The following is a 25,963-nucleotide window of genomic DNA, read 5'->3' as shown; positions in this document are numbered from 1 at the left end:
TTTGGGTTATATTACATGATAGGCAGTAAGGAAGCGAAATCCGAAGCATCCAAAGCATCCGTTCATCCAAAGCATTAATCTATGATGGATTTTTTTATGTAGCTTTAAAATCCGATGATTTTTTGTCACAACTTAGGTGGGTACTGTTTGACCTTACGTCATCTAATTATTTCAAACACATAGTATCTTCAATGCAAATTGGCCATGTTTCACACGTCAACCTCTATTTTGAATCAATTGATAAGGGTGAAAAACGCATGAAGAGACGTATGTATCACATTTTAATCATGTGCATATTCATATTTATTCTCTAAGCATAGGTACAATTTGGTGCGTCAAGGGAGGTCAAACACGCCCAACGCCGTTCAGGAAAACGAGTGACTAACAACAATGTAAATGTCATTTTAAATCGCCGGTCCGCCCTTTACATGCGGATAAAGAACGCACTACGACTGGGCGAATTTCGAGACTGGCCAAAAGCAATCACAGCCCGCTCCCAATATCCCGCTTGCAGTGCCCCTCCACCAGCACAGTACACAATGTATCTGTACATTATCTCACTTGCATTATATACTATTTCGCTTGCAATGTGCCCTTTCCGATCAAAGCATGTGCCCTATGCCACCTTTGGGACGCAGTGAAAAATCCTTAAAATATGCCCTGCCCGGCCCCGGCCCGGCGCGGAATCTCGGAGCACCGGCCCGGCGCGGTTTAAAGACTCGGGCTCGGAGAGCCTCAGCAAATCCAAAGACATACCTAGTACTACATAAAGACAAGGCCATGTAACCAATATATTATAAATCAAAATCGGAATCAGCATTGTTTGCTAAAAAGCTATCCGCGAAGCGAAAGAAAATGGCAGAAATTTACCTGATATGGTAGCTAAGTTGGTAGGCAGTGATGGCGCATAAGTGTCAATTGTCACGCGAAATATTTCCGTTGGTTGGAAACGGAACTTGTGGCAAAAAAAGGAACTTGTGGCAGTTTGTGCATATCATATGATATTTTTCATCTTTTGCTGTGCGGATAAACGAAAAATTGCAGTAAAAATAGTTCAGTTCATGCGTACCATTTAAAATCGTGAGTAGGAATTAGGAAGTGGGTCACATTTCCAGTATGTCCCGGTTCAGGTATTCCTTACCTTACAATGATGATTCTTTTTTTTACGTACGTCTCCACATAGATCAAGATCAGCCTATTTTTCTGAAGCTCAGCCTTTTGTTAGATAAAAAATAACAAAATTTGCTTGCGAGAAAATTCAAATATTTCTGCCGGAGCAGCAGGATCAGCATTATTTTTAGCTTATCAGGTGATTAGGGGATCTGTTTTTAATGCTGGTGGCAAAATAGGATCAATTTTTAGGTTATGCTTGGACTGATTTTTTGGCTTGAGAAACATTTCAATTTTGATTTTGATTTTTACTGGTGTATGATAATCCCTATTTGAAAAATTCTCTTTCTGTTGGTATGTACCATTCTGGTTACAATTAAACAAAGTTAAGTTATACCAACACGGTTCACTGTACAGGTAATTTGTATTGTCTTGTTGATTTACATATCCTCATACCTTGGAGTCCTATTTCAGTATGTTCTACAGAATACAGAGAGTTGAGAATTATTTCAGGATCAATCTTTTCCTCGTTCATTTATCCATCAATCATGACATTTTCAGGGTGGAACAATTAGTTTTCAGGCGGTCCAAGTGTTTTCTCGTGAGATTGAGAAGGGTATCAAAATGTGTCATTTCTAGATCCGGTCATACTGGCCACCTGTCCTGTTCAGACATTAGTTAATTCCTATAATAAAGACATCATTCTATAGAGAAACTCGTGTTTAGTAACAATACTGTGGTGTTGTGAAATCTGGACTTCTGGAGAGTGTATACTGTATTGTGGAATAGCCAGTAAACATATTATACCTATCTCTATTTTGTAAATCACGACATGCAGTTTGAATGAATGACACTAGCTTCTACAACACCTATGTGTTACAGCTCCTTATTTTCCAGCGACACAGTCCCGGTTCATCAGCATTCAGTATGCTGAGTGTGGCCCGGGGCCTGGCGGCGCGGACCGGTCGGCTGACGGCTTGCAGCGGCGACCGGTGCGTGCTCGGGCCGGCCGGGCGGTGCCAGAGGGCGGCCGCGCTGCGCACCTCGGCACCCCGGCCGGCGCCGCTGCCGCCGGCGGTGTGGCTGGTGCTGCGACCCATCACCAAGCTGGCGGCCGTGCTGTTCGGCAGGGCGTACCGAAAGTGGTGGCAGGCGCTGCCCAAGAACAAGCGGGCCGTGTTTATGGCCAGTGTGCGCAGAAATCGCCGCAAAATCGCCGGTGAGCACTGACTGGACGTTTATGTTCACCAACTCTCGTTTTATTAGCAACTGGAATGTATGAAGTATTTGACGTTTCTATCTGACGGTATATGTGCTACTCCTAACTGTCCTAAGTCCTAACTACCTACTGTGTATAACATACGCCGAGCACTTTTAGTAACCGATGTCAGACCGCCAGAAATACGAGAAGAAATCGTGACACAACACGCCCTTTTTCCGAGAGCCCGTCCGGTTTCGCGTGTATCCCAAGGTCGTGCTCTTGCGGCACCGGCTTATGCCTCGTCGTTCGCGGTCGCCGGACCGTTTAACACGGCTGCCAAGGTGACGCGACCACCAAGGTGACACGGTCTACCCGGCCCGGTGTGACCCCGGCTTTACCCGACAGCCGCGTCGGCGCTGGTGGGAGGTCTGTCGCTCAACTACTACTACTCGCACCTTCAGACCACGCCCGTCACGGGACGTACCCGATTCGTAGCCTTCACGCCCGAGCAAATCGTGAAAATCTCGCAGGAAGGCTTTGAAATGGTGCGTACTGCAATAGGCAATGTGCTGGGCATTTGCTGTACGATGTATCATTTGCATATCGTGAATGATGATGTATGCGGTGCCTAAATGTCGTCAAATCTCGATTTTTCTCCTGGTAAATGCTGCATTCACAATCGTAATATTTCCGTCGTCAAGCGCTCGTCGGCCTGTGCTTCCTGTTCGAACTGTGTTCCCCTCCCAGTGCACAACGCTCACTCTGTCCCCTCCACCCTCTCAGATGATCGAGGAGCACGCGATGGACACCCTACCTCCGGACCACGGCTTTTACCGGACCGTGGTACGCGTGGCGAACCGGCTCCTGTCCGCCAACCGAGACCTGGCAGAGATGCAGCGCGACTGGGCCGTCACTGTGGTGGCTGACGACGCCCATGTCAACGCCTATGCCATGGAGGTGAGCGGCCCCGCCGAGATAAAGATAACTTAACTTACTCCTAAGATGACTTAACTTTGGCTCAGCGTGGACCAGAGGACATAGCGCAGAGATTGAGAAATCAGGCATAACAGAACGTCCTGCGGTAATAAGATGGTTGAGGTGTAATTTGAGACTGTTTCTGAGCTCCAGCGTGGTCTCGTTTATGTGCGCTTCTATGTGTGAGTTATAGTGCTGCTTTATATTTTTAATGGTGGCTGCCAGCCAGTCTCAAAGTATTAAGCTGGTATTGCCTCACTTCATGTCTATTGTCTATCCCACCACTTGCACCCATCATTTCATCTCAAAGATTACCTGTGGTAACCTGAGCATTGTGCCGTTGGTTATGTGCAATAGGTGTAATGATCGCTGTATCGTGTTGAGTAGCTGCGATTTCACAACATCTTGATGCCTGTGGACAATCGATATGTTTGTTGCAGTGTGGCAACATTGTTGTGTTTACGGGAATGCTGCTAATGTGCGACAATGACGACCAGCTGGGCTGCGTTTTGGGCCATGAGATGGCGCACACCGTCCTAGGGCACTCGGTAAGCTGCGCTCCTGAAGCCGCCCCACTCCCCAGACGCCATATTGATGTCCAGTCGGCTATAACAGTAATCGACTGCTTACATTGAGCCAGCTGGTGGAGCATATTCGTTAATGTAAATAAAGATGTGAGTTTGAAGTATATGCTAAGATATTGTTTATATAAAAACATCGCCTCACCTACCGATGTGCGATGGTCGCTGCTGTTACTGACCTAATAAGACAAAGCCATCCCTCCAATGTGGGCTCCTTAACCATGCGCCATTTCGCTCTCGTTTCAGGGTGAGCGTCTGAGCAAGGCGCACCTGCTGGATCTGCTCATGATCCTGCCGCTGGCCGCCATCTGGGCCTTCCTGCCCAACGACGGCATCAGCGTGTTCGCCCACTGGTTCTTCAGGCAGATGGTCACCCTGCTGGGCGACCTGCCGCACAGTCGCGCGCTGGAGACGGAGGCGGACGAAGTCGGCCTTCATCTGGCTGCTAGGGTGAGTGGGAAGAAGTGGGGGAGGGTTGGACTTTAGAGGGCGTGGATCAGAAGTGAAGGGATTGGAGTAACCCTGATGGTGTTTCAGTGCAAGTGCTGAGGCAGACGGGGCTAGACGCATGCTTTAGTGAGGTGTGCCCTAGACGACGCAAGGGAAGGGTGGGAAGGGTGGATGCCAACAGCGGTGATGTTGGACTTCAGCTGTGAAATGCGATAATAGATGTTTTGTTATGTGTGCGGGAGGATCTTACAGATTACTTTATTTTCGGCGTTTGCACTGGGACACTGGAGCAAAAGCACTGCCCAGAGCCCCGCCCGAACCATATGTAATTGACGTTAGAGTATCCTCATCCCTACGTCAGGCGTGTTTTGACGTGCGAGAGGCGAGCGCGTTCTGGGCCAAGATGTCGATGAAGAAGGAGCTGGCCGGCGAGGCGGACGTGCTGGATTGGCTCTCCACGCATCCCGCCGACGCCTCTCGACGAGAGGGGATCGACCAGCGGATACCGGAGCTGGAGCGGGTCCGGGCGCTCTGCCGGGTGAGACATGGGGCTGGGGGAGGGTTCGCGCGCTCTGCCGGGTGAGAAATGGGGCTGGGCGGTGAGAATATGGAATATGGTTTTATTTCTCACTCTCCGGACTTGTTCAAGCCACGTGTCATCTTGAGCCCTTTGGGCTGGCCAGTGAAAATCGGTGTTTCATTTTCCTTGCTCTTCTTCTCCAACCATGTTCTACAACGTGGCCTTCATCTCGCCGGTGAAGGTGTGATTGCTGTGATCTTAAGTGTTCCACTAATTGAGAACGATAAAATCTCGGTTATCTCGTTCATGACGACGGCCTCTACACTATCCCGCTATCTGCATGCTGGCTACTCCCAGGTGACCTTGACCTAACCCTTCGTCTTCACCCGAATTTGAAGAAATTTTCCTTTGACCTTTGGTGACCCTTGAGCTCGCATGACCTTGTGACCTAATGTGCCCCGATGACCTGTTTCCAGTGTCACCCGATGCCGGAGCGGGACCCGAGAGCTGTTGTGGAGGAGTTCCGTAGGATGCTACTGGAGCAGGCCGCAGCCAGACGACCGCACCCGAAGAGCGTGCCTCTTGAACTACCTCGCGCCGGGTGGGTGTCCCCGATAAGTGATCACTTTCATCCGATCAGCGGTCACTTTCAGTTATCTGATAAGGATTGTGCAATGTGCATCTCTAAAATTAGCTCATCAGCTCATCGCCTTCTCATCAATCGTTCCTTTCACTCCTTACCAATCACTTGTTAATGCCAACTATCCATTAATGAGGTTGGTATTTTCTTCAATAAACACGTTTTATGTAACCCCCCAGTTATGAGTGTTCTTTTTTCAACGAATGGATGGGTGGGAGATTTATCTTAGTCGGATTATGATCGGTTCGTCCAGCAGCCGAGCTTTTGGAGAAAGTGACAAGGGAAACCCGAACGAAAAACTAGTGTGAGGACGCAGCTCGTGTCAGCTGTTGCTAGGATCAAGTATTAGTTGTCAGGGTCATCGGCACAGCTGTGGCCAGTGGTCCAGAATTTATCCTTGTGCTGCCTGTCGCATGTCGTTTACGTTATTGTGGCCATATTGTGGCGACTATTCCCTACTGCATTTATGATTTCGATCCTGTTACGAGTACAAGCGACGGCTGTAGTGTAGTAAGGATTGCGATGCCCCCCGTATGATGCCGCGTGGACATTAAGTTGACCTGGTTTCTGTTTCAGATCGGGTGGATAGCCAACTACAATTATGACTGTGTTCAACCGAAACATACCCTGCACCTGCCAGCAAGCGCGGAGAAAACTCGGTCACTGCCTTACATTGTGAGTACGAAACCAAGAGAATCAGGTTGGAAAAGCGGCTTGCCACGGGGTTCCTATGATTCGACTACCCGTACGAATACAATACATACCTCCAATATCGCGGGGCTCAAATTTCACGCTGCACGAGTCTGTGGCGCGTCGAACACTGCATTTAATTCGACGGTGCTTATTGTGCTCATTGTGCCCCCTCGAAACTACCATCCAGAGTAGCTCAGGACATGTAATGCCTCGACTGAGTGTCGCCAGTCCTTTCGCGGATGTGATAGTGCAATCTGGTGCGTGTAATAGATGGTGATTGGTGCAGCTGCTGCACTGTGCTTTGTTGGTGATTGGATGAACCTGGTGATAACTTTTTAGTCAGTTTTATGGACATGGTGTGACAACTTAGGAAGTGAGTGCTGTTATAGTGAATTTGAGGTAATGAAGGTCGTTAAAGTTGTTGAGACCGAGATATACTGTACTTTGTTGAAGACCCTGTACGAAGCGCATATTGTGAGTGCGATTTCTTACTAGTTTGATTGGTCGCCTCAACCACGCCATGAATTGTGTGCTATTTAACGTTTGATATGGAATGAATTATTATAGCCTGTTTGGATATACCGTGTACGAATCTGGCATTCTGTCGAGCCTGCTACCGAGCCCAGATTTCCCAGTTCATCTCAGACCTAAAAAAAAATCGCTCTATCAGGAGGATTCTCTGATTAAGACTTGGGATGCTTGGGCAGTAATTAATCTTGACCCATTTAAGAAGGCTGAAACACATCGTGAGCATTGCTCTTAACCCGCGAGTTGCTGGGGGGGGGCGTTAAACGCCCCCACTTTTTTCGCCGGTCCATAGCATAAAAACGGCGCGCCGCAGGCGCGCCAAATTTTGGGTACCTGTAGGGAATTGAATAAAGTGTATTGTGACAAAGTTTCAAAAAAATCGGTCGGAAAATTTTTGAGATATCGAGGTTTTAGTGACGTCATGATTTCTGAGTTTTCGGCCAAAAACGGCATATGTTCAAAAAATCATATAAAATCACAGAATAGACATACAGACATGCCGTAAACGCCATTAGACTGCCAATACCATGAACAATCAAATGGCTATCTTCGATTATTGATTATCGTTCCGCATTTTCCAAAATCTTGAACTGAATCTTGGGAATTTCTCGTGACTTCTTCACGACCATGATACATGCATTTCTTAAATTGAACTTTTTAAGCCAAACACGTACACATATGATAAAAGGAATGTCACCATCGTGTTCTACGCTCCAAATTACCCATAAAACATGTGTCACAGGCTGCGAATATCAGTTTTGATTTTCGGGGATATGTGCCTACCCGGTTGACCTGACCTTGACCCTGACCTATGCTTTACTGACCCCTACATGGAGCTGACACTCTTGTAGGCCTTATATGATGGATTGTGCACCGTTTTGACAGAGTTTATGACGAGAGGCGCCCATTGCGAAGTCCTGAAGTCCATGCTACTGAAAGCCCGATTTCAGGTGTTTGACCTGACCTTGACCCGACCTGTGACCTCAAAATTCAACTTTAAAGTACTCATCTGAAGCGTCTCGTCGCGTTCTTTCGTTTGCCGCCTCGTGCGTTTCGCTGCGCCTATTGGTTCTCGAGTTATTGGCTGGGGGCGTTTAACGCCCCCCCCCAGCAAACGGTGGGTGGCGAAATACCCCAGCAACTGCCGGGTTAAAGGTAGACTGCCACCTTTTTTTCCACAAAACGGTTTTCACTAGAGCTGAGCCACCTATGTCCCAGACTGAAGTCGGTTTTCCGAAATTCGAACCCGTTTGCGAGAAATCGGAGACCAAAGTTCAGTTTGATGCCATTTTTTTAGTCCAAGAAAACCGACATCTCTACTGTTTATCGATAACTTTGAAACATGAATTTTCTTATCTTTTGGTAAATATATGTCAAAACTTTGATTGTTTCGAGATCAGAGAAGAATTTTGGAGTGTCAAAATAAAAGTTAAACTTATATATTCAGTAGTTCATTTTTTCCAAAAAAGTGTGGGAAATGGGGTTTAACATGGGCCAGACCCATTCCAAATGAGCCATGATTTTTAAATGTTTTACGAACTTAAATGCAAAATAAATTAAACATGGCCAATATCTTATGAAATCATATATTAGTAAATCATAAAATACCTTACTTTTTCAAATAAAATGTAATAATCTTATGACCTTGAAGTCTAGTGATGTGTAAACATTGTCGCTAGACATTAACCGATTGATAATTGTATGATAATCGACAATTTTTTTCGCGATTCACGTGATGATACTTTGTCAGGTGAATTCTAAAATTTTGTTTTGTCCAGGGAATAAATCATAGGCCGATCTGAGAAAACTTTTTGAAGGTGGCAGTCTTCCTTTAAGTCCCTTTAAATTAGCATGATAAATTGTCAAAAAATATATATGATGAATGATGATAGTGCTTGACGTTCAAACGATAAATATCTTGGATAGAGAGAACATCAGGTTATGATGGCAGCCAGGTTCAGGATGATCAGAAAGGAGATGACAAAAAATACATTTCCATACAATGTATTCAGAAATTACATATTAGTACAAATAACTAAAAAACGACGAGCTATGCAAACAAAGAACCGAATACAAACGTTCGGACAGAACCATGAATACAACCAGCAAAACTTACTCCCAAAGTATGAACACTGGACATGGAAGAGGAAATTCGAATTGCACACAGCTTTCCACCGCGAGCGGTTTTCCATTTACACTTGTACACCAGCTTCCATCAACCTAAACATTAGGCGAGTCAACCGTTTAGCGAAGTAATGAGATCAAAACTGTAAGGGTTCTGATATGGTACCGCTGATTGTTAGTGATGACGGAACAGCGGACGACGTTGCTAGATTAACGCCAGGCGACTTGTGCTCTAAAGGCGAGGTTCCATGCCGTGGTGGCTATGAACGAACAAAGCTTGCATGTCAGTCAGAGAAGCGAGCGGTGGCGACGCTCCAGACATGGTATCGCTCTCTGACGTGGCGAGGAAGACCAGAGAGGCATTCCTTTGACAGATACGGGCTGCCACCGTAGACAAGACCGTGCCCTTTTGGCCATAGAGCGACCAGGGAGAAATCCCAGCGTCAAAAGCAAGCGGCAGCCGTTATTCAGAACCGCTTCAGAAATCGGAGCGCTGTTGACCACGCGAGACCCACGTGGGACCTTACTGCAGAGACGGGGAACGGTCAGTGTCACTCAGCGAATTCGGTGCCGTGCTCTGCTGGCCATGAGGGCCGTTCAGACGGACTGTTTCAGCGTCAGAAAAAGGCTGCCATCGCTCTGCAGTTGGCTTTGCTGGTGATGGGGGCGGCTAGAGAAGCCTTCCAGCGATAGAGACGCGTCATGGTGACTCTGCAGACATTCTACCGGTCTGCGGACGAGGCCGAGTGGTTCACGACGGTCGCCGTCACACTGCAGCGCGTGGTCCGTGGACCGTCGGTTACTGCAGCGTTGGCAGCTGTTTATATCTTTTCAGTAAATGTGTTCTTGAATTAAAGATACTCATGTAAAAAAAGAGAAATATGTGAGGATATTCACACTTTACAGACCGCCACAGATGTTCTAACGGTTCGCCAGAGAGACATAAAAAACGGTACAAAAATACTGTCCGGCATAGAGAAACGTGGAGTCTTGGTGAATCAGTTTGATCTTGATTTGCGCGAAACCGTCATGCCACGCTCTGCGCAATGGACGCTTAACAATAACCTATCGTACAACCTTGGTTAGAGTACTTCACATTGTCTGCGTGGCGGCTGGTGACTGCTGCCGCCAGTGGCTAGCCTCTCCACCCGCACAGACTCAGACTTGGCCGGATTTATGCGAGTCCCGTGATGAGTAGAAACGCCCTAGCTGCACGTTTACAGCGCGTCCATCATCTTGATGATGGCGTCTCGCTCTTTGAGCGCCTTCCAGGCCGCCTCTCGCTCCTTCTTTGAGGGTGACTTCTTGCGCTGTCGAGCGGCCGCCACTGCTTGGTACGCCTCCTGCACCTGAAGAAGAGTAAAAAGGGAGATGGTGAGCGCGGGGGAATGTGGGGAGCTGGGGACGAAAAGGCTGGGAAGGTGGGGAAATGCGCAAGGGGGCGGTCCGGTGGGGGCAGAATATGGGAGGGCGCCCAGAACTATTGGAGATAAACTGAACAGGGGAGGAAGAGGCGATGGGGGAAGAATGCGACGATAGATTTATTACTATGGGTCAATCAGCACGCAATAGCGAGGGTGCTGGTGTGGTTACAAATAGTCACTGGTAGCACAAGAAATGACGTAAGTTGCACAGTGTAACTGTTTATAAAAAATCAAACTGGAATCCGGACGCATTACGGATATACCGCACATGGTACATCATAGCTACATGACGCGTTGTTACTTCAATCGCTAAAACAACGGTTCGGCGCTACAGTTCTCTCAACACCATCAAATCTCAGAACTGAAACAACCACAATCAACCACAGGACACGGGGCAAATCCCCTTCAAATCTCTCCTCCCTTCCGACCCCATCCCAACTCCCAGCCTCCCTCCCCAAGTTTCTCAGCTCCAAAAACCGCAACCGGACCACACCGCATCCTTTCGACCGGTCACACCAGACCACGAAGGTAGGGATGGGGCCAATGGGGGCGCACGTGACTAATCCTTCGACTTGCACGTGTGCAGGTGGTTACCAGCATCAGACGCGTCACCGGCGCCTGAGCGGCGCTGGGTGAACGCGCTGAAAGCAAGAACTGGGCTAGCGGAGCAGGTGATAGCGGGTTGTTGCCTGCCAGTGAGATGGACAGTTATGCCCGCGATGACAAGAAATGTTTGTGTATTAACCATGCATTATGATATGGAACGACTAGGTATAAAGAGGCAGCAGAATTTGTGAGGCGGGGGAATTTATTTCACACGGCGGGTTCCTTTATGTTTAAAAGGTAACTGGAAACATTGTGCAATGCACTGATAATGAGTTTCGCACTACGTTCGAGAAATTCGAAAAGAGCTGTTCAGTGTTAACACCTATATCGAAATCGGGGAATTTATTTCACATCGCGGGTTCCTTTATGTTTAAAAAGTAACTGAAAAGATTGTGCAATGCACTGATAATGAGTTTCGCACTACGTTCGAGAAATTCCAAAAGAAATATTCAGTGTTCAACACCTACATCGAAATTCATGAATGGATTACTTTTCTAAATTCCTGATTTCTTGGCAGAGTACCGATTTAATCAATTAAATCTGCAATTAAAATAAATCAGGGTTAATTCTATTTTGCGTTAAAAAGCGCACAGGGGATTCACCTATTGGCGCTTGGGACTCGCACACATCACAAATAATCCTTAATCCCACTGATTCCATGCCGCTTGTTTATAAGAGGCATTACGTAAGTGCCTGCTACAAAGTAAGTCAACATTTGGGCTTAGTGCGATTAGCGATTATAAGTATTAGTGCTTATCCTGTAATAAAGCTGCAAGGGTACCGCCAGGCTTACCTAGCGATCTTAGTTCAGTCTTTGGAATAAACTTCTCTCCGTGTCAAATGCTGTGTTACACCACATATTTTAGTGACACATACAACTATTAATTTCAAATTTGCAATGTTAACATAAGGGCAACATGAAGTTCCTTGCTTGACATCAAATGTCTGTCGATAAATCTAGGAGAAAGGACGATATCGTTTGTATTCCTCCTTCCCTCCAACAGGCTACTGTAGCCCATCGGGGGGGGGGGGGGGGGGGCTCCTGCTCCTCCTACCCAATGAGTTTTTCCTAATACCTCGTAGCTTAAAATTACTGGAATGTTTAAAGTTGCCGACAAAAAAAACAAGAGTTTTATCATAGTAATGGGATGAACAATCGATCATGAACGAATAAAACACGCCTTTTAGGCGCCAAGCCAAAACGCAAAGCACCTGAGATGCAATCCCTTGGAAGATGGCACAAGCCAAATCCTACCTTATCAAAAGTGAGGCCGGTGGAAGGCAGTGAGGAAATCCCGAAACCAAATCCGGTTGAACAGGCTTTCAGAAGGCGTCAATCCACCGATCTCCTCTTTTTACAGCAGAGAATAAAATTGAATGGTCGCCTGACTTAGTAAAGAAAGTCGAAAGTAAAACTAGCGATATAGGCGGGGTGGAGAAATATGCCGAGTTGGGGTTGCACGGGCGCAGCAAATCCGCCGCCGCCCTGGCGGTGACCTTGACCTCCGCCGTCTGGTGCGGCTCCAAAGCCAAGCCGGCGCAGCCGTCGTGGAATTGGGAAGACTCGTGCTACCCCAACTCGGCACAATTGTCCACCCCTGGATAGGCATCTGGTATAGGCGGTAGATGGACCAATGCACTAATCTTACAACCGCCATAAGCAACATGACTTCGCTGGCATGGATGCATCACCACCCGTCGCAGCAGATGGAACCATATTTTACCGGTTTCAGCATTTGCCCAATCCGTAATAAGACTACCTTTTTGCCTGATCAACTTTTAGGTGCACTGCGCGCCCAACAAATAACCATATCTTTCGATTAGAATGAATGTCAAATGAAATAAAAAGTACCAATATCAGTCACTCAATGATGCAGCAAATGCCACCCTGTCCGGCTCAAAACCAGCAGAGCCTCTGAATTCGGCTGGCTGGGACCTTGTTTGTTTGTTTGTTTGTTTTGTTGGGTTAGGCCCTTTCGGTCGACAAGACCATTGCAGAGCCGGAAGGATGATAGGAATTAGGGGGAGACATTGGTCTGGGCAGGCACCCTAGTGAGTCGCCGGGGCTGAGCCCGTCCAGAGGACAGGCCACCCTGCCCCAAGGCACTCACTGCACCCGGCTACGGGGTGAGCTCCCTCAGGAGCAGCGGTGCCGCTCCAAGGGAGCAGCCCGCATGAGATAAAGTTGCCTGTCCAGCCCGGAGGGGGGTTGCGGCGTGGAGGAGAAGGATTTCAGTATCCTGAGGATAGAAGCACGGATAGGTGGCTGGGACCTCCGGAAAGACCAGCACATCACCAAACCCGGTGTGGATGTGGTCGGTATGCGGTGTAGCGAGCTCCCGTAAATACCCCAGCTGGTGCTACCATCTAACGACGAGAGGTGGAAACTGCATTTCAGACACCGAGACCGACATTCCAGAAGGCGAAAATCTCGTCACCAGACTTTGCAAATCGAAGTTCAAGCCCAGCTCGTTTCTGTTCCGCAATACATATGCTCCCAGCCCCCTTATGAAACATTCTCATTTGCGCCAACGGTTTCTTTTCATCTCTTACTCGTGTTTTAGATGCCCGCTCCCCCAGGTCTCACGTCCTGAACATCCCCTCCCCCTCCTGCAGCCACCCATGTAATTATCAGAGGCCGCTCTCCTTCCACAGGTCACTCCTCCCACTCCTCAACACTCTCTCCCCTCACCTGTGCGTCAGTGGCCGCCAGCTTCTCCCGCAGCTCCTGTCGCTGAAGTTCCGCTTTCGCCAGTCGCAGCAGCCGCTCCAGCTGACTGGCGTTATGAGCTGAGAGGGTCCGCAGGCGCGCCTGACACCGCTCCAGCTCAGCTAGGACCTGGGATGGCGGGAGGAGACGGTTAGATGGCGACACTGGAGCCTGACACCGCTCCAGCTCAGCTAGAACCTGGGATAGCGGGGGGGGGGCGGGTTAGACGGCAGCAGTGGAGTCTGGTATCCTCCAGCTCAGCTAGCACCTGGGATAGCGGGAGGGAGGTCAGACGGCGCCACTAGAGCCTGAAATTACTGTAGTCAAGTAGCTGGGACACAGCAATACAACAGAACAATAATGGTAATTCGTTAAATGACTTCAAATTATTTCTTTAGCCGAACCACACAACTCTATACCTAGCTAATTCACACGCCACTTCACCAACTATGTAGTAGCAGCACCGCTTGGCACTCGCCGAGCTCGGCGGCCTCCTCCCTCACCTGATCATCAGCGACGGCGCTGGGCCCGTCCGAGTCGTCCACCAGGCCCTGGTTCTGCAGCTCCTTCCGTAGCCGTCGCTCCAGCTGACCTGGAGTGCTGAGCTGTACGGAGGATGATAGGCCCGGCCGCGCAACCACCGAATCCGTCTCTGGAGGGGGCAAAACGTCAGAATATGACCGCATGAGATACTTTTGGACAGTCAAATAGGAAAATATAGCGTTCGGGAGCTAACAACGAACTAACTGAAGTGAAACTGAAACAACGAAACGAAATGCGAACTAACAAGGCCAAAACTAGGCAACTGATGTCAAAAGCATTGTCATTAAACTCCACTACACTATAACTTATACACCAACAGCATCACACCCAAATTACCGTAGGGGCATAGGAAAGATTCTCACCTTTGCCTTCAGTCTCGGTGGCATCCTCAGCGTTGGAGTTCTCCTCTACGAGACCGGAGACCAGGCGCTGGGTGAGGGCGCCCAGTCCGGCCGCCTCGTCATCGCTGTGGGTCAGAGATGAAGGAGTGGTATGGGTCAAAGCACAGTCACCCTTACCGGCACTGACATCACTCACAGGGATCGTTGTCACAGACCCGAAGTCTGAACGTAAATTTCACTAGTGTTTCCGAAAAACTGAGCGGATAAGCTACAACATACAAGAATCGCACGATCTAACACGCTCAAAAGACTCGGGGCTCGAAAGACAAAAGACTCGACTTAACAACACGGAAACAGACCATATCTGTCGACCATCATGGAATAAGGATCAACCCAGCCAGACCCACCACTGCTCACCCTTTTCCCTTCGCCTTCGCTCCACTCTGCGAGTCGGTGTCCTCCCCCGACTCGCCGTCGGCCGTGCCGTCCTCCTCTGCCCAGCGCAGTGTGTAGTGTTTGCCCAGCGGAGGAGCGCTGAGGTATTCCTCCATGTCCTCCTCCTCGGCACTGAGACGCTCCAGCATCTGAGCAGGAGCGGCGAACGGTCAGACCGCTGGGAGATCGTCACAAGGGGAGCAGACTACCGAAACTCTACGGTCGTACCAAGGCTATAGAACTCCAGGTAAGGACACCAGCCGTTTGACCTTGAACGCCGTCGGCCGGCCGATGACGTCATTGGAGGCAAGCCGGCTCGGCGGACACACAGGGCGAATGCATAACGGAGGGGCGTTGGAACGTTGCGGGAGCCAGGGAGATATTTTAAAGTGGTTGCATACCACCATTGTTTGTTGCTTGATCTACAGACTGCATCCTTTTAAACCTCGATGCATCCTAGGCCTGGATGGTGCGTACATTCGTGGAACGATCACCCCGTCCGACGTCCGTGGTCGAAGCTGTCATAGTATTTAAGACACTAAGACGGGTGCAATAACGGCGATCCGATCCCGTCTCTGGCGAATTTAGAGGGGTCGTAAGGACCCAGGCCGAATCTGACCGTCTATTTTTAGGGAAACGGGGTGGGTGAATTGACAACCGATGGCTTAAGAGATGATGAGAAGGGATCCCGTCGTCGATTGTTGTTTGACAGACAACACATGTTGTACTTGGCGTATGACCATCAGAGGTAATGCCTGAACGTAGGCAAGCATAATTGGTCTGTCATATTGTTTAGGAATATAAAATGGTAATGGAGATCATTGAGGATATGATCTCTACATTACGGGAATTCACTAATTACTACGGCCCATAGGGGCACCGCCGGAGCTGTTGTTTTGCCATCGGTCCCAGGCAACTCCAGGGAGCTGCAGTACCCGGCGGCCAAAGCGGCCACCTCGTCGACTCGCAGGTCCTCTGGGATTCCGTGATGCTTTAGTGCTTCATCCACAGAAGCACGGGCATAGCAGTAGGATGTGGGGCTAGGTGTCTGTCCACCTCTTCATTCAAAGAACAACGTGTACAGCGCCTGGTCCCGCCGAAGCTCGGTATCGACCGTGACTTATTCACAACTGGCGGATCCAGGAAGCGGTATTGGACACTGCGGGGGCTTATCCCAAAAAGGTTTCTCGGAATTAATTTAAAAAAAAACTCGGATTTCGATTCCTTGCGCACTGCTGTGCGGTGTGATTAACCAACATTTCCTCAGAAAAGTTGTGAAGTTTTCATTTATTCTCGAAAATCGATTTCGGGCGCTGCCCTGGTTGTTGGGGAAGACATTTGCCCCAAATGCCTTCCCCTGGATCCGCCAGTGGCCGTTGCCCCACTCCGAGCTTGACTAAAGACGTCTTCAAACCTCACCAGAAACCGATGGTAAGGTGAATTTAAATCCAATAACTCATCTCTGTCTGCCCGCCTAAATATACTACACATGGTACAGCACCCGGCCCTGTCGGAGCTATGAGCCGATCGTGATATTTTCGGCTTTCCCCATCCCAAGCTCGATTAGAAACGTTCTCCTTCCCCACCCGATTGCTGATGTCAATTCAAATTCAATGCCTCATCTCTGTCTGCCCGACCATAACCCATTCATTGCACACCGTTCAGCGCCCGGCCCCGCCAGAAGTATCCTAGCGCGCTGAGCAGTTGCCTCCAGCCGCGTCATCGCGAGGCCCCGCGCGGCCCATAAACTAATACATTGCGCGAATAGCCGTGTCGCCCCCCTGGGTCGTACGGAGATCACTCGGTAAGTCGGTATGAAAATTCGAATGAACCAGTATAACGCCTTTTGGGGCGACTAACGGAGCGAGCGAGAGGGTGGGCCTTGCACGTGCGAAATTGCGAGGGGGTACCTCCAACTGACTTGTGCATGGCACCCTACTAACCGGTCTCTAGCGATGTGCCAAATTTGGGCACAATCGGCCCAGCCGTTCTCGAGATCTGGAAGCGGCACCCTGCACGTGCGCACGTGCAAAATGGGTCCCAACTGACTTGTGCACGGCACCCTACTAACCGGTCCGTAACTGTGTACCAAATTTGAGGGTAATTGGTCGAGCCGTTCTCGAGATCTGGAAACGACCCCTGCACGTGCGCACGTGCAGCAGCGCCCCAACTCTGGCACATGGATAAGGATATGCAGTGCCTAGTGGGTGCCTACCTACATGCCAACTTTCAGCGCAATCGGCCGAGTAGTTACCGAGATATTGCAACAATTACAAAACGGACACCTCTTCATTTTGCACGTGGCACGTGCATAAGGGGTCACCCACACGCATCAGGAATAGTCCAATACTTGGTAGAAGGAATGAAGCTACCCTACAAAAATTACCGCGTGTAAATCGGTCAAGTGGTTGCTGAGATATAGGCCTCGCAAAAGCGTGACCACGGCCGGCCGGCCGCTCATACTCAGAAATTTCCGTTAATCTAAGGAAAGACTACGCTCGCTTCGCTCGCTCCGTAATAAAGTTATATCGTCGTTAAGTTATATCTAAGGTTGCATTGTCAAGTTCGGTCAAAAACTATGTCTTGGTGCATAATCATAGTGACGATACTTAGATTCGGACTGAACAAGCGCATGCGTCCAAAATGAATAGATTTTTGACGTCTATAACATACAGTCATACATGGTATCTATTGAAAACGTGAACAACAAATATTTCCGTCGTTCTTAAGGCAAAGAATGTCCCGGACGCTTACCTCCACGTCTTTGGCAGTGATGGGTCCGCAGTACTGCTCCATCGCCGCCCAGAACTTGTTGGGCACGTCATTCTTGACGGGCGGCGAGGGCAGGCACGGGTCGGCCTTGATTTGCGGCAGGATGTCTGCACTGTGCTCCGGAGGATGGCTAGGCTGTGGAAACCAGCAAGGACACAGTTCGGTTAGCGATGCTTATTTTTTGTTCACCAGCTGATCAATAAGTGTAAGCGTATTTGCCAGGGGCTACAAACATCACTTTAAGATAAACTTTGTTGAAACGTATGGCATAAGCCTACCAAGATCTGATTAAGACATCAACAACACAGAGACAGGACACAGAAGGAGCATTGACAGCTGTTTCCGTACATACCCCGGATGAGATGCGGATTTTGGTCGGTTTCAGCGGTGTGGCGTCCTTGGCGCGGCCCAGCGAGTCCTTGAACTTCTTCGCGGGCCGGTCTACACTCCTACTGAGCTTCCCAGGAGAGCTGGGCGCCACCTAAAACAACACACGTGAGCTGGCTATCGAAGGGCTAATACTAGGCAGGTAACTTACAGGATATATGGTTGCTTATACCTACTAGATGCAGTAGTCAGTAGGTAATCACACCGCCTTTTGTCCCTTATGGTAATGAAGCATAATATTTTAGTTTCGTAATAAAAAAAACAATATTGCTGAATCAATAGCCACCAACGAATGAAAACACCAGGAATGATCGCACTGTATCGAAAATCATCGCACCGAACTAGAAAATGGCACCGTACCGTGGTGATGGGCCTGCTGCGTCTCTTGTCGAGGCTGTTGATGAGTTTTATTTCGGCGCTAAGTGTCTTGCGTCTGATGGTGGCCGCAGAGAGCAGGGCCTCCAGCTCGAGCTGAATCCGATCCACGTCCTCCATCGAAATGGAGCCGTCGGGACGCGACACCACTGGACAGAAAATACACACTCAATAAGATAGCTAGCAGTGGTGTCGAAGTGGAATGTGTGAGAGCTGTCAGGATATGACACCGTATTTATCGTATTTGACACCTCATACCCGTATTTACGCACATTACCGTGACCACGTGATTACATGGAAGCGAGATGGATGCCTGATACATATGCTATTAACCCTCGCACTTAATGGACCCCTTCCCCCGTTTTTTCGCGAATACTCGCGCAAAAAGCGGCCGATCACGACGAAACTTTCAGTACCCTCGATTTGATCAATTTTACTCCTACCCTAAAAATTTCATGATCCTGACCCAAATGACCTTTGACCTGTTTCTCGAGACCATGTTTGGCCGGAATCGCGATTCGGCGTATGTCAGTCAGCTCGCATTATCCGCACGTTTCGTCTTTTTGTGGTTGTAAACGTTCAAACATGTGTAATGATGCTGGTCCCATGTATTATGGTGGATGTCAAAGGTCACATGAAGGTCAGGTCAGTCATCGATCTTTGATAACCTTGGTTAACATTTCCGAATTCTAAATGTTCCTAGGGTAGTTTTTGCACCTGATTTCGAATTTCGCACCCATCTGGACATCCACTAAGTCAAAATGTTGGCTTACCAGCTGTGTATTTTGGGAGTGAGAACTCATGGTCTATGGCCAGCACTTCTGGAAAGTTCAAAGCACAGTGATCAAGCTTAATGGGAACTTCATTTTCATCTTTTGACTTGCTGTGTTCCTTTCCTTTTGAAGTCTTCTGGTGTTTTGGTTTTGGAGCCATTTTCTGAAAAAGTAGATTTCACGATTGTGAGACTCAGATAGAAACCACTAAATGGGACTTAATTATTAGGTAGGTATAGGTACCCAACCTGTTCTAGAGGATAACAACTTGATTCCCAAACAAAGTTTCCCACAAACATAAGCCCAAATTATCATCACAACTGCTTATCAGTTGGGAATGTAGTGATGCATCATAACCAGCTTGCAGGTCAGAGAACTTCAAAGTCCTATCCAGGGATCCTGCATTACAGACAAAAGTTAAAACATTTTGGTGAGATTTCTTATTGAATGGACAATGGTTCTGACCAACCATATTTGTTAAGATTTCTAAATTTAAATACTTATCAAAATTTTCTCAGGGTCAGGCAACTCCCGACTGTCAAGCCAACCATGTCATACCCACCGCCCAGAAATCCAGCCTCTTCTCAATTTTTGGGTAAATGTGAAGATGAAGTCTGAGTACCTAGATAAAAGACAATCTAACCTGGGTATTAGTATATATAAGGTCCGAGTGGCGAACCGATTATGAAAAGCATGCTATACGATGTATTTTGACCTCCTCATTTCATATCTGATAGTTATTCCTTCTGGAACCAAGTATCAAAGCACCTATGAAATACTTACAGTTACCGCAAATCGCTACCGCACTCCACACACCAACTCCACACCCTCCACACTAGCGCAATGTGCCGGGCGGCAATTACTTGCGCAAAGCTGGCCAAGGTCAAGTAAATCAAGGATGATATCTAACAGTTGCTATTCAACTGTGAATAATGACGTCATAATACTTCTCGCGGCGAAGCAGCGCAGTGCCGAAGGCAATGCCTTAGGAGAGATTACAGGCAAGAGTAAATCAAATATTTTTAGGTTAAGTGGTTATGTATCTGGCTTCAGGCCGAAGGCCTGAAGCCTGATGCATGACCACTTAACCTAAAAATATTTGATTTACTCTTGCCTGCAATCTATTCCTGCAAGTAACTTTTTCCTTATCCCCGGTAGGCAAACATCAGTAGGTTAGGTTAGGTTAGGTTAGGTTAGGTTAGGTTAGGTTAGGTTAGGTTAGGTCAGGTTAGGTTAGGTTCCTTTTTTTGTAATTATGACGTCACTTTCATCACCATTCGTATCATTTTCTTTTTCCCCACCCAAAACCCCTGTTCCTAAAATTTCCCCTGAAATGGCAGCAATCCACATATGGCAGCGCTACAACGCCCACGTTTTTCTAACCTGACCTAACCTTACCTACTAACCTACTAACCAAGGTATATAAAACCAGCCTTCGACCTATCACCCACTAGCCAGTAAATGAAAGGTCAGGAGGGTGTTCGGGAGAGGTAAATAGAGGGCACGTACTTAAGACCCCGCAACACGAATTTTGGCACTTTTCATTAATATTTAAAATTCTTGCAGATTTTAAATAATTAGATTATTATGTAAGCCAAACGTACGTTTTTAACTTGTATTGGTATTTTTTTGTAATTCAAGGGCGCTCACAACTGCATGCCCCACGGCCACCTCTCCCGATCGGCGACCAAATTAAGTAACTTACCTGGTTTACTTACCTGGTTGGTTCCCTTCACCAAGTAAACAGTCACAGGAAGGAGTGGCAAGGAAAAGAAAGGAACCCATATCGAAAGACACGCCAGTTCCGTTTTAAGACCAGCCATGTTTGAGTATTGCAGTGTGTGAGCCATGAACTGGAAATGTGTGTCGCCATTTAACCTATCGTAATACATGATCGAGTATCGAGTGTTAGTACCTTTTGTTCTCGCTAATACCCTAATTTCACACTAATTGCGTTTCACATGTCACATTAGCACCAAATATTCTACAAACGTATATGAAATATACACATGGCAAGAAGGCTAGACATAATCAAATAGCAAGTCCGGTATCACATCATCTAACCCTCGCTTAAAAGCAGATACATCAGGGGCATCAACAACATGTTCTGGTAGGCGATTCCATACATTGACACATCTCTTTGAGAATGATCTTTTCCTCACATCTGTGTTCACATGCGTCACACCAATCTTGTACAAGTGTCCCCTGGTGACACGGGTGAAGGGCTGAGGGAACATGATCTCCGGGGGGACGCAGCTTTTCCTGTGGAAAATTTTCCAATACTGTATGAGATCTGCTCGCATGAGTCGTCCCTTGACCGAGTACAGACCTAGCTCCCTCAGCCTGTCACTATATGCGAGATGTTCGAGCATGCTTATTTGCTTGGTCCAGTACCTTTGGAATCGTTCGAGCCTCCGATCATCCTCAATGTAACCAGTGTGCCAAACGCACGAGGCATATTCAAGCACAGGTCTCATGTGCGTTTTAAGAAAGAACAACATGAATTCCCGAGACCGACAGACAGTAGATTTGAGGAAACTGTGCCCAAGACCAGCGACCTTGCGAGTGACAGATGATATGTGGTCGTGGAACTTCAGTGAGTCATCAACGATGACCCCGAGATCGGTATGGGACTTAGGAGTAGGTAACTCTTTACCATCTAAGACGTAATGGGGCGAGGCATGCTGTCTCCTAGAAAACCGGAGCACCACGCATTTGTTAGGATTCAGGCGAAGACCCCAAGACTTGGAAGTGCTGGACAGAGTGTTTATATCAGTCTGAATCTGTCTTTCTAGCTCGTGTAAACCAGATAAGTCTCTGTGTGTTTTACCGCAAGCATAAATCTTTAAATCATCAGCAAAGATTTTGTATTTGCAACTGAGGCCGGAGGCGACAAAGTTGATATAGACAAGAAACAACAAAGGCCCCAACACCGAGCCCTGTGGGACTCCGCTGGTGACAGGATTAGAGCTACTGAGTTTGTTGTTTACACTGACTCTCATCGTTCTGTTGGAAAGAAAGGAGGATATCCAACTCAACACCTCTCCTGCTATGCCCAAGTAACTGAGTTTCTTAATCAGAACTGCGTGAGGTACTACATCGAAAGCTTTACTGTAGTCAAACAACACCATGTCCACAGCCCTCCCCTCATCAACTCCCCCTGACACCTCCTCATAAGCCAACAAGAGCTGTTCTGCCGTAGAGTGACCAGGACGGAATCCAAACTGGTGGGACGACAGCAATGACGATGAATCGAGATAATCATAGATTACATCGCAAAGTACACGTTCGAGTCTTTTACATGTAACGGATGTTAGGGACACGGGGCGGTATTTAAGTGGATCGAGTCGCAACCCCTTCTTAAAGATTGGAATAACCACAGAATGTTTCCATGCCTCTGGCAATTGGCCCTCCCTCAATGAACGAAAGTATATAGCATGAATTGGCTTAGCCAAAGCACCGGCACAATTCTTGAGTACAAGAGGATGTAATCCATCGGGACCCATAGCTGAGTTGCCATCCGTGGCTGCGAGCAAAGTCATTACATCTCCCACAGTCAGTTGGATATCCTGCAAGTGATCATCATGTCTCTGCCCTAGAGAAAAAACCATTAGCAATGGTCTAATGGTCTAATGGTCTATATGGAAATTGAAACCCTAATGGTCTAATGGTTTGTGGTGGTCTAATGGTCTGATGGTCAGATGGGCTAATGGTCTAATGGTCTAATGGTTTCTTATGGGCTAATGGTCTGATGGTCTAATGGTCTGATGGTCTAATGGGCTAATGGTCTGATGGGCTAGTGGTCTAATGGTCTAATGGTTTCTTATGGCCTAATGGTTTCTTATGGCCTAATGGTTTCTTATGGTCTAATGGTTTCTTTGGTATGATCACCATACCACAAGAAACCATTAGACCATAAGAAACCATTAGGCCATAAGAAACCATTAGACATGTTTTCTGATAGTCTATGGGTTACCAATGGTCGCAATGGTAACAATGGTTTTTGGTGGTATCTTGTTAAAACATTCATATGGTGCAAATCTGATCTATTAACATTGACATTCCACATGGTAATACATGACATAACAGTCCCCAGCATTCATTTGTTTCCGCCATGTTCGGTCCCATGTACTATATGTACAGGCACGGATCTTTTTCAGCCGTGTATATTTTCACATTTGGAGCCTTGTCTTTTTTCCAATGAAGGTCTAGGAATTTTGTTTCATTATGAATCGGGATCACTTTCAGTGTATGCTCCGCCTGTGTCTTCTGCCCCTCGCTTCATCATCTGTGTCCGTAGTTAACCTGTAACAAAAGTGCACCTTTACATGGTTGTCTTACCTATAATTGTTAGTTGAGCTTTACATTTTTTTTTTTTACTTTTTTATACTTTTGATTATTTGATCATAAGTTGAAATTTTTAATTTTCGATAAAAAGGAGAACTGGTAAATGCACAGGGTGGCTCACGTAAAACACTTGATTTAAAACTTGAATAACTTCCTTCAGTCTTAATTAAATTGGAAGATATTTTCACACAATGTAGGTGCATATGTTTGGGATTATATTCATCCAATTTTCAGACAAATCCATTCACTTTCAGCTCAGTTGTGCATCTCGACGTGACCCCATCGTTTTCAGTAACTTTCTTGAGGCGCTCGTGGTATGCCAGCGTATATTCCCTGCGCATCTCGACGGTGATCCCTGCAAAGGCGGCGATCTAACCCGACCTTACAAGTTACAACTCCAGAATGCTCGCCGACCACGTCACGTATACCTTCGAGTTCATAAACCCCTATATTAAAAAATCACAAGGGGTGAGGTCGGACTTGACTTAACCTGCCCCGGCAATACCCTGGTTACCGCGCTTGCCCAATCTGCTTTGCCGAATCTGCCCTGCCCCAGCCCATCGCGCACGGCCGACCTCACCCCGCGTGACTTTTTCATGTAGGGGTTTGTGGAGTCTAAGGTATACGTGACGTGAGTCAGCGAACATTCTGGAGTTGTAAGGTCGGGCTAGAGCCGCCTTCCCAGGGATCATCGTCGATCAGATGCGCAACTGCACGGAAGCCGCGCTGGCATTCCACGAGCGCCTCGAGAAAGTTACTGAAAACGATGGGGTCACGTCAAGATGCACAACTGAGCTGAAAGTGAATGGATTTGTTTGAAAATTGGATGAATAATCCCAAGCAAGCACCTACATTGCGTGAAAATAGCTTCAATTTGAAAGCCTCACGTGAATTTTCATACGGCCTGTAACATATGCACTATGTACCTATATTAGGTACATTAAACATTACTTACTTTTCAGTTCTGATGACAATTTTTTGGGGGGGTGAGCCTTTGCTTCGTCTCACACCCTTGAATCCGGTTCCAATGTGTGCAGGTGACTGACCAGTCTGCTCTTCCCCCTCCTCTCGGTTCTCGTGGCGCTTCCTCTCCTGCTGGCGGTGGGTCTCTCGGGTCTCTCTACGACCTCACGGCGACGCTCAGCGTTCCGCAACGCTTCGGCCTCGCGCCGCGTCTGCGCTAGCCGTTTACGGCGACGGCGCTGGGCAACGGCGTTCGCATCCCGAGCTTGGCCCGCACGGCGAGGCATCTCCAAACGTTCTCACGCACACAAAGTAAACACACTTTAACTACAAAGCACTACATAATTAATAACACTTATGGCGGTAAAAAACAGCGGAATCTTTCTCGGGTAACACCGTTTCACCGATAACCTATCATATAAAGCAGCACAGAAGGATGCGAATTGTAAACAAAAATTTCACAAGCGGTAAATAAAACTGAAAAGATTTGCCCATTGTTGCTATTCATTCTTTATTATTCCTTAAGCATCCTCGGAATTAGGCGAGTTGTGCTCTTTAACACACTGGTTCCTCTGAATCAGGTGATTTATTGGTGAGTTACTGACAATGATGTTTCATGATCTCCCAGGCAGGAAAACCGCATAAGTTACCGCAAAACGCGGTATGCGGCATTCGAATAACCGTAAAAAAATAATGGAGAAAATGCTTCTAAAATACTAATAGGTCAATAATAGGTCAATGATGTAAAAGGCTAGTTATATCTTAAAATACTATTAGGTCAAAGGTCAGGTCACCAGAGGTCATCAGAAGATCAAATTTTGCCATTTCTTAACCCTCGCCCGCACATGGGGGGGGGTGGTTGCCACCCCCCCCAGGTAGTCTTTCTGCTCTGCACTCAACATTTTTAGAGCTAGAAGGCTGATTTTTCGTATAGCTGCTCCTCTATCCTTTCTTGATGTCCACTGAAAATTTCAAGTTTCTGTGGTTTTTGGTTTCGGAGATATGACCTTGTTTTTCAGGTCATGTCATGACCCAAATGGCCAATTCTCAACATCTTGCGTTGGCTATGGGCCTTGTGAGCTTTTGACACCTTGATTTCGGCCTTTTTTGCCAGTCTTACCTCCAACCTATCATGGAACATGTTGTTCGACGATGTACAGATGTCAAGGTCAAGGTCAAGGTCAACCTAGGTCATCTAAGATAATTGCGTTTTAGGCAAGCGGAAATTACTTTTTGTGAAGTTTTTTGACTGCATTTTTGGTAAAAGCTTCTCAGATCATGATTTCATGAAATATGGACACATAAACAATCGGTGCACACATCAGTATACACACAGGCACACACAGACATACAAACACATATAATTGACCTTGACCTAGCTTGACCTGAAATGACCTCAGCAGCAAAAACCTGGTCGGATAGAGTGACAAAGAGGTTCTAGGTGGGCTGGCACCAGAAAACGGCA

General features: G+C 47.5%; 2 protein-coding genes across 2 annotated transcripts; one reads left to right on the top strand and one right to left on the bottom strand.

The window, feature by feature from the left end:
• The first annotated feature begins 929 nt into the window (after positions 1–929).
• On the top strand, positions 930–8,585 carry LOC122365180 (metalloendopeptidase OMA1, mitochondrial-like). The gene is made up of 9 exons (XM_043336170.1): positions 930–1,080; positions 2,008–2,329; positions 2,717–2,856; positions 3,095–3,268; positions 3,727–3,834; positions 4,114–4,317; positions 4,679–4,855; positions 5,314–5,438; positions 6,054–8,585. The coding sequence occupies exons 2-9, from the start codon at positions 2,038–2,040 to the stop codon at positions 6,064–6,066; spliced, it is 1,233 nt and encodes a 410-aa protein (XP_043192105.1). The 5' UTR covers positions 930–1,080; positions 2,008–2,037; the 3' UTR covers positions 6,067–8,585.
• A 103-nt stretch (positions 8,586–8,688) lies between these two features.
• Positions 8,689–19,774, bottom strand: LOC122365179 (transcriptional adapter 3-B-like). Its single transcript, XM_043336169.1, has 10 exons — positions 19,751–19,774; positions 19,189–19,351; positions 18,401–18,564; positions 18,006–18,134; positions 17,636–17,788; positions 14,864–15,030; positions 14,468–14,571; positions 14,066–14,214; positions 13,545–13,691; positions 8,689–10,171 (listed from the first exon to the last, which is right to left on the bottom strand). Exons 2-10 carry the CDS (start codon positions 19,346–19,348, stop codon positions 10,040–10,042), a joined length of 1,305 nt encoding a protein of 434 aa, XP_043192104.1. The 5' UTR covers positions 19,349–19,351; positions 19,751–19,774; the 3' UTR covers positions 8,689–10,039.
• Between the last annotated feature and the right edge of the window lie 6,189 nt (positions 19,775–25,963).

Source organism: Amphibalanus amphitrite, unplaced genomic scaffold, assembly GCF_019059575.1.
Source record: "Amphibalanus amphitrite isolate SeventyFive unplaced genomic scaffold, NRLGWU_Aamphi_draft 000720F_arrow, whole genome shotgun sequence".
NCBI lineage: Eukaryota > Metazoa > Arthropoda > Thecostraca > Balanomorpha > Balanidae > Amphibalanus > Amphibalanus amphitrite.
Note: the sequence above shows the minus strand (reverse complement) of the source record. Positions and strands in the feature narration are given on the sequence as shown.

Excerpts from the sequence above, each read along its gene's own strand:
- LOC122365180 (XM_043336170.1), top strand. The coding sequence starts at position 2,038 with ATGCTGAGTGTGGCCCGGGGCCTGGCGGCGCGGACCGGTCGGCTGACG. Across the intron at positions 2,857-3,094 it reads CGCAGGAAGGCTTTGAAATG|ATGATCGAGGAGCACGCGAT; the intron begins GTGCGTACTGCA and ends CCACCCTCTCAG. Across the intron at positions 3,835-4,113 it reads ACACCGTCCTAGGGCACTCG|GGTGAGCGTCTGAGCAAGGC; the intron begins GTAAGCTGCGCT and ends CTCTCGTTTCAG.
- LOC122365179 (XM_043336169.1), bottom strand. The coding sequence starts at position 19,348 with ATGGCTCCAAAACCAAAACACCAGAAGACTTCAAAAGGAAAGGAACAC. Across the intron at positions 18,135-18,400 it reads GCAGCAGGCCCATCACCACG|GTGGCGCCCAGCTCTCCTGG; the intron begins GTACGGTGCCAT and ends GTGTTGTTTTAG. Across the intron at positions 13,692-14,065 it reads GCGCCGTCGCTGATGATCAG|GTCCTAGCTGAGCTGGAGCG; the intron begins GTGAGGGAGGAG and ends CCGCCATCCCAG.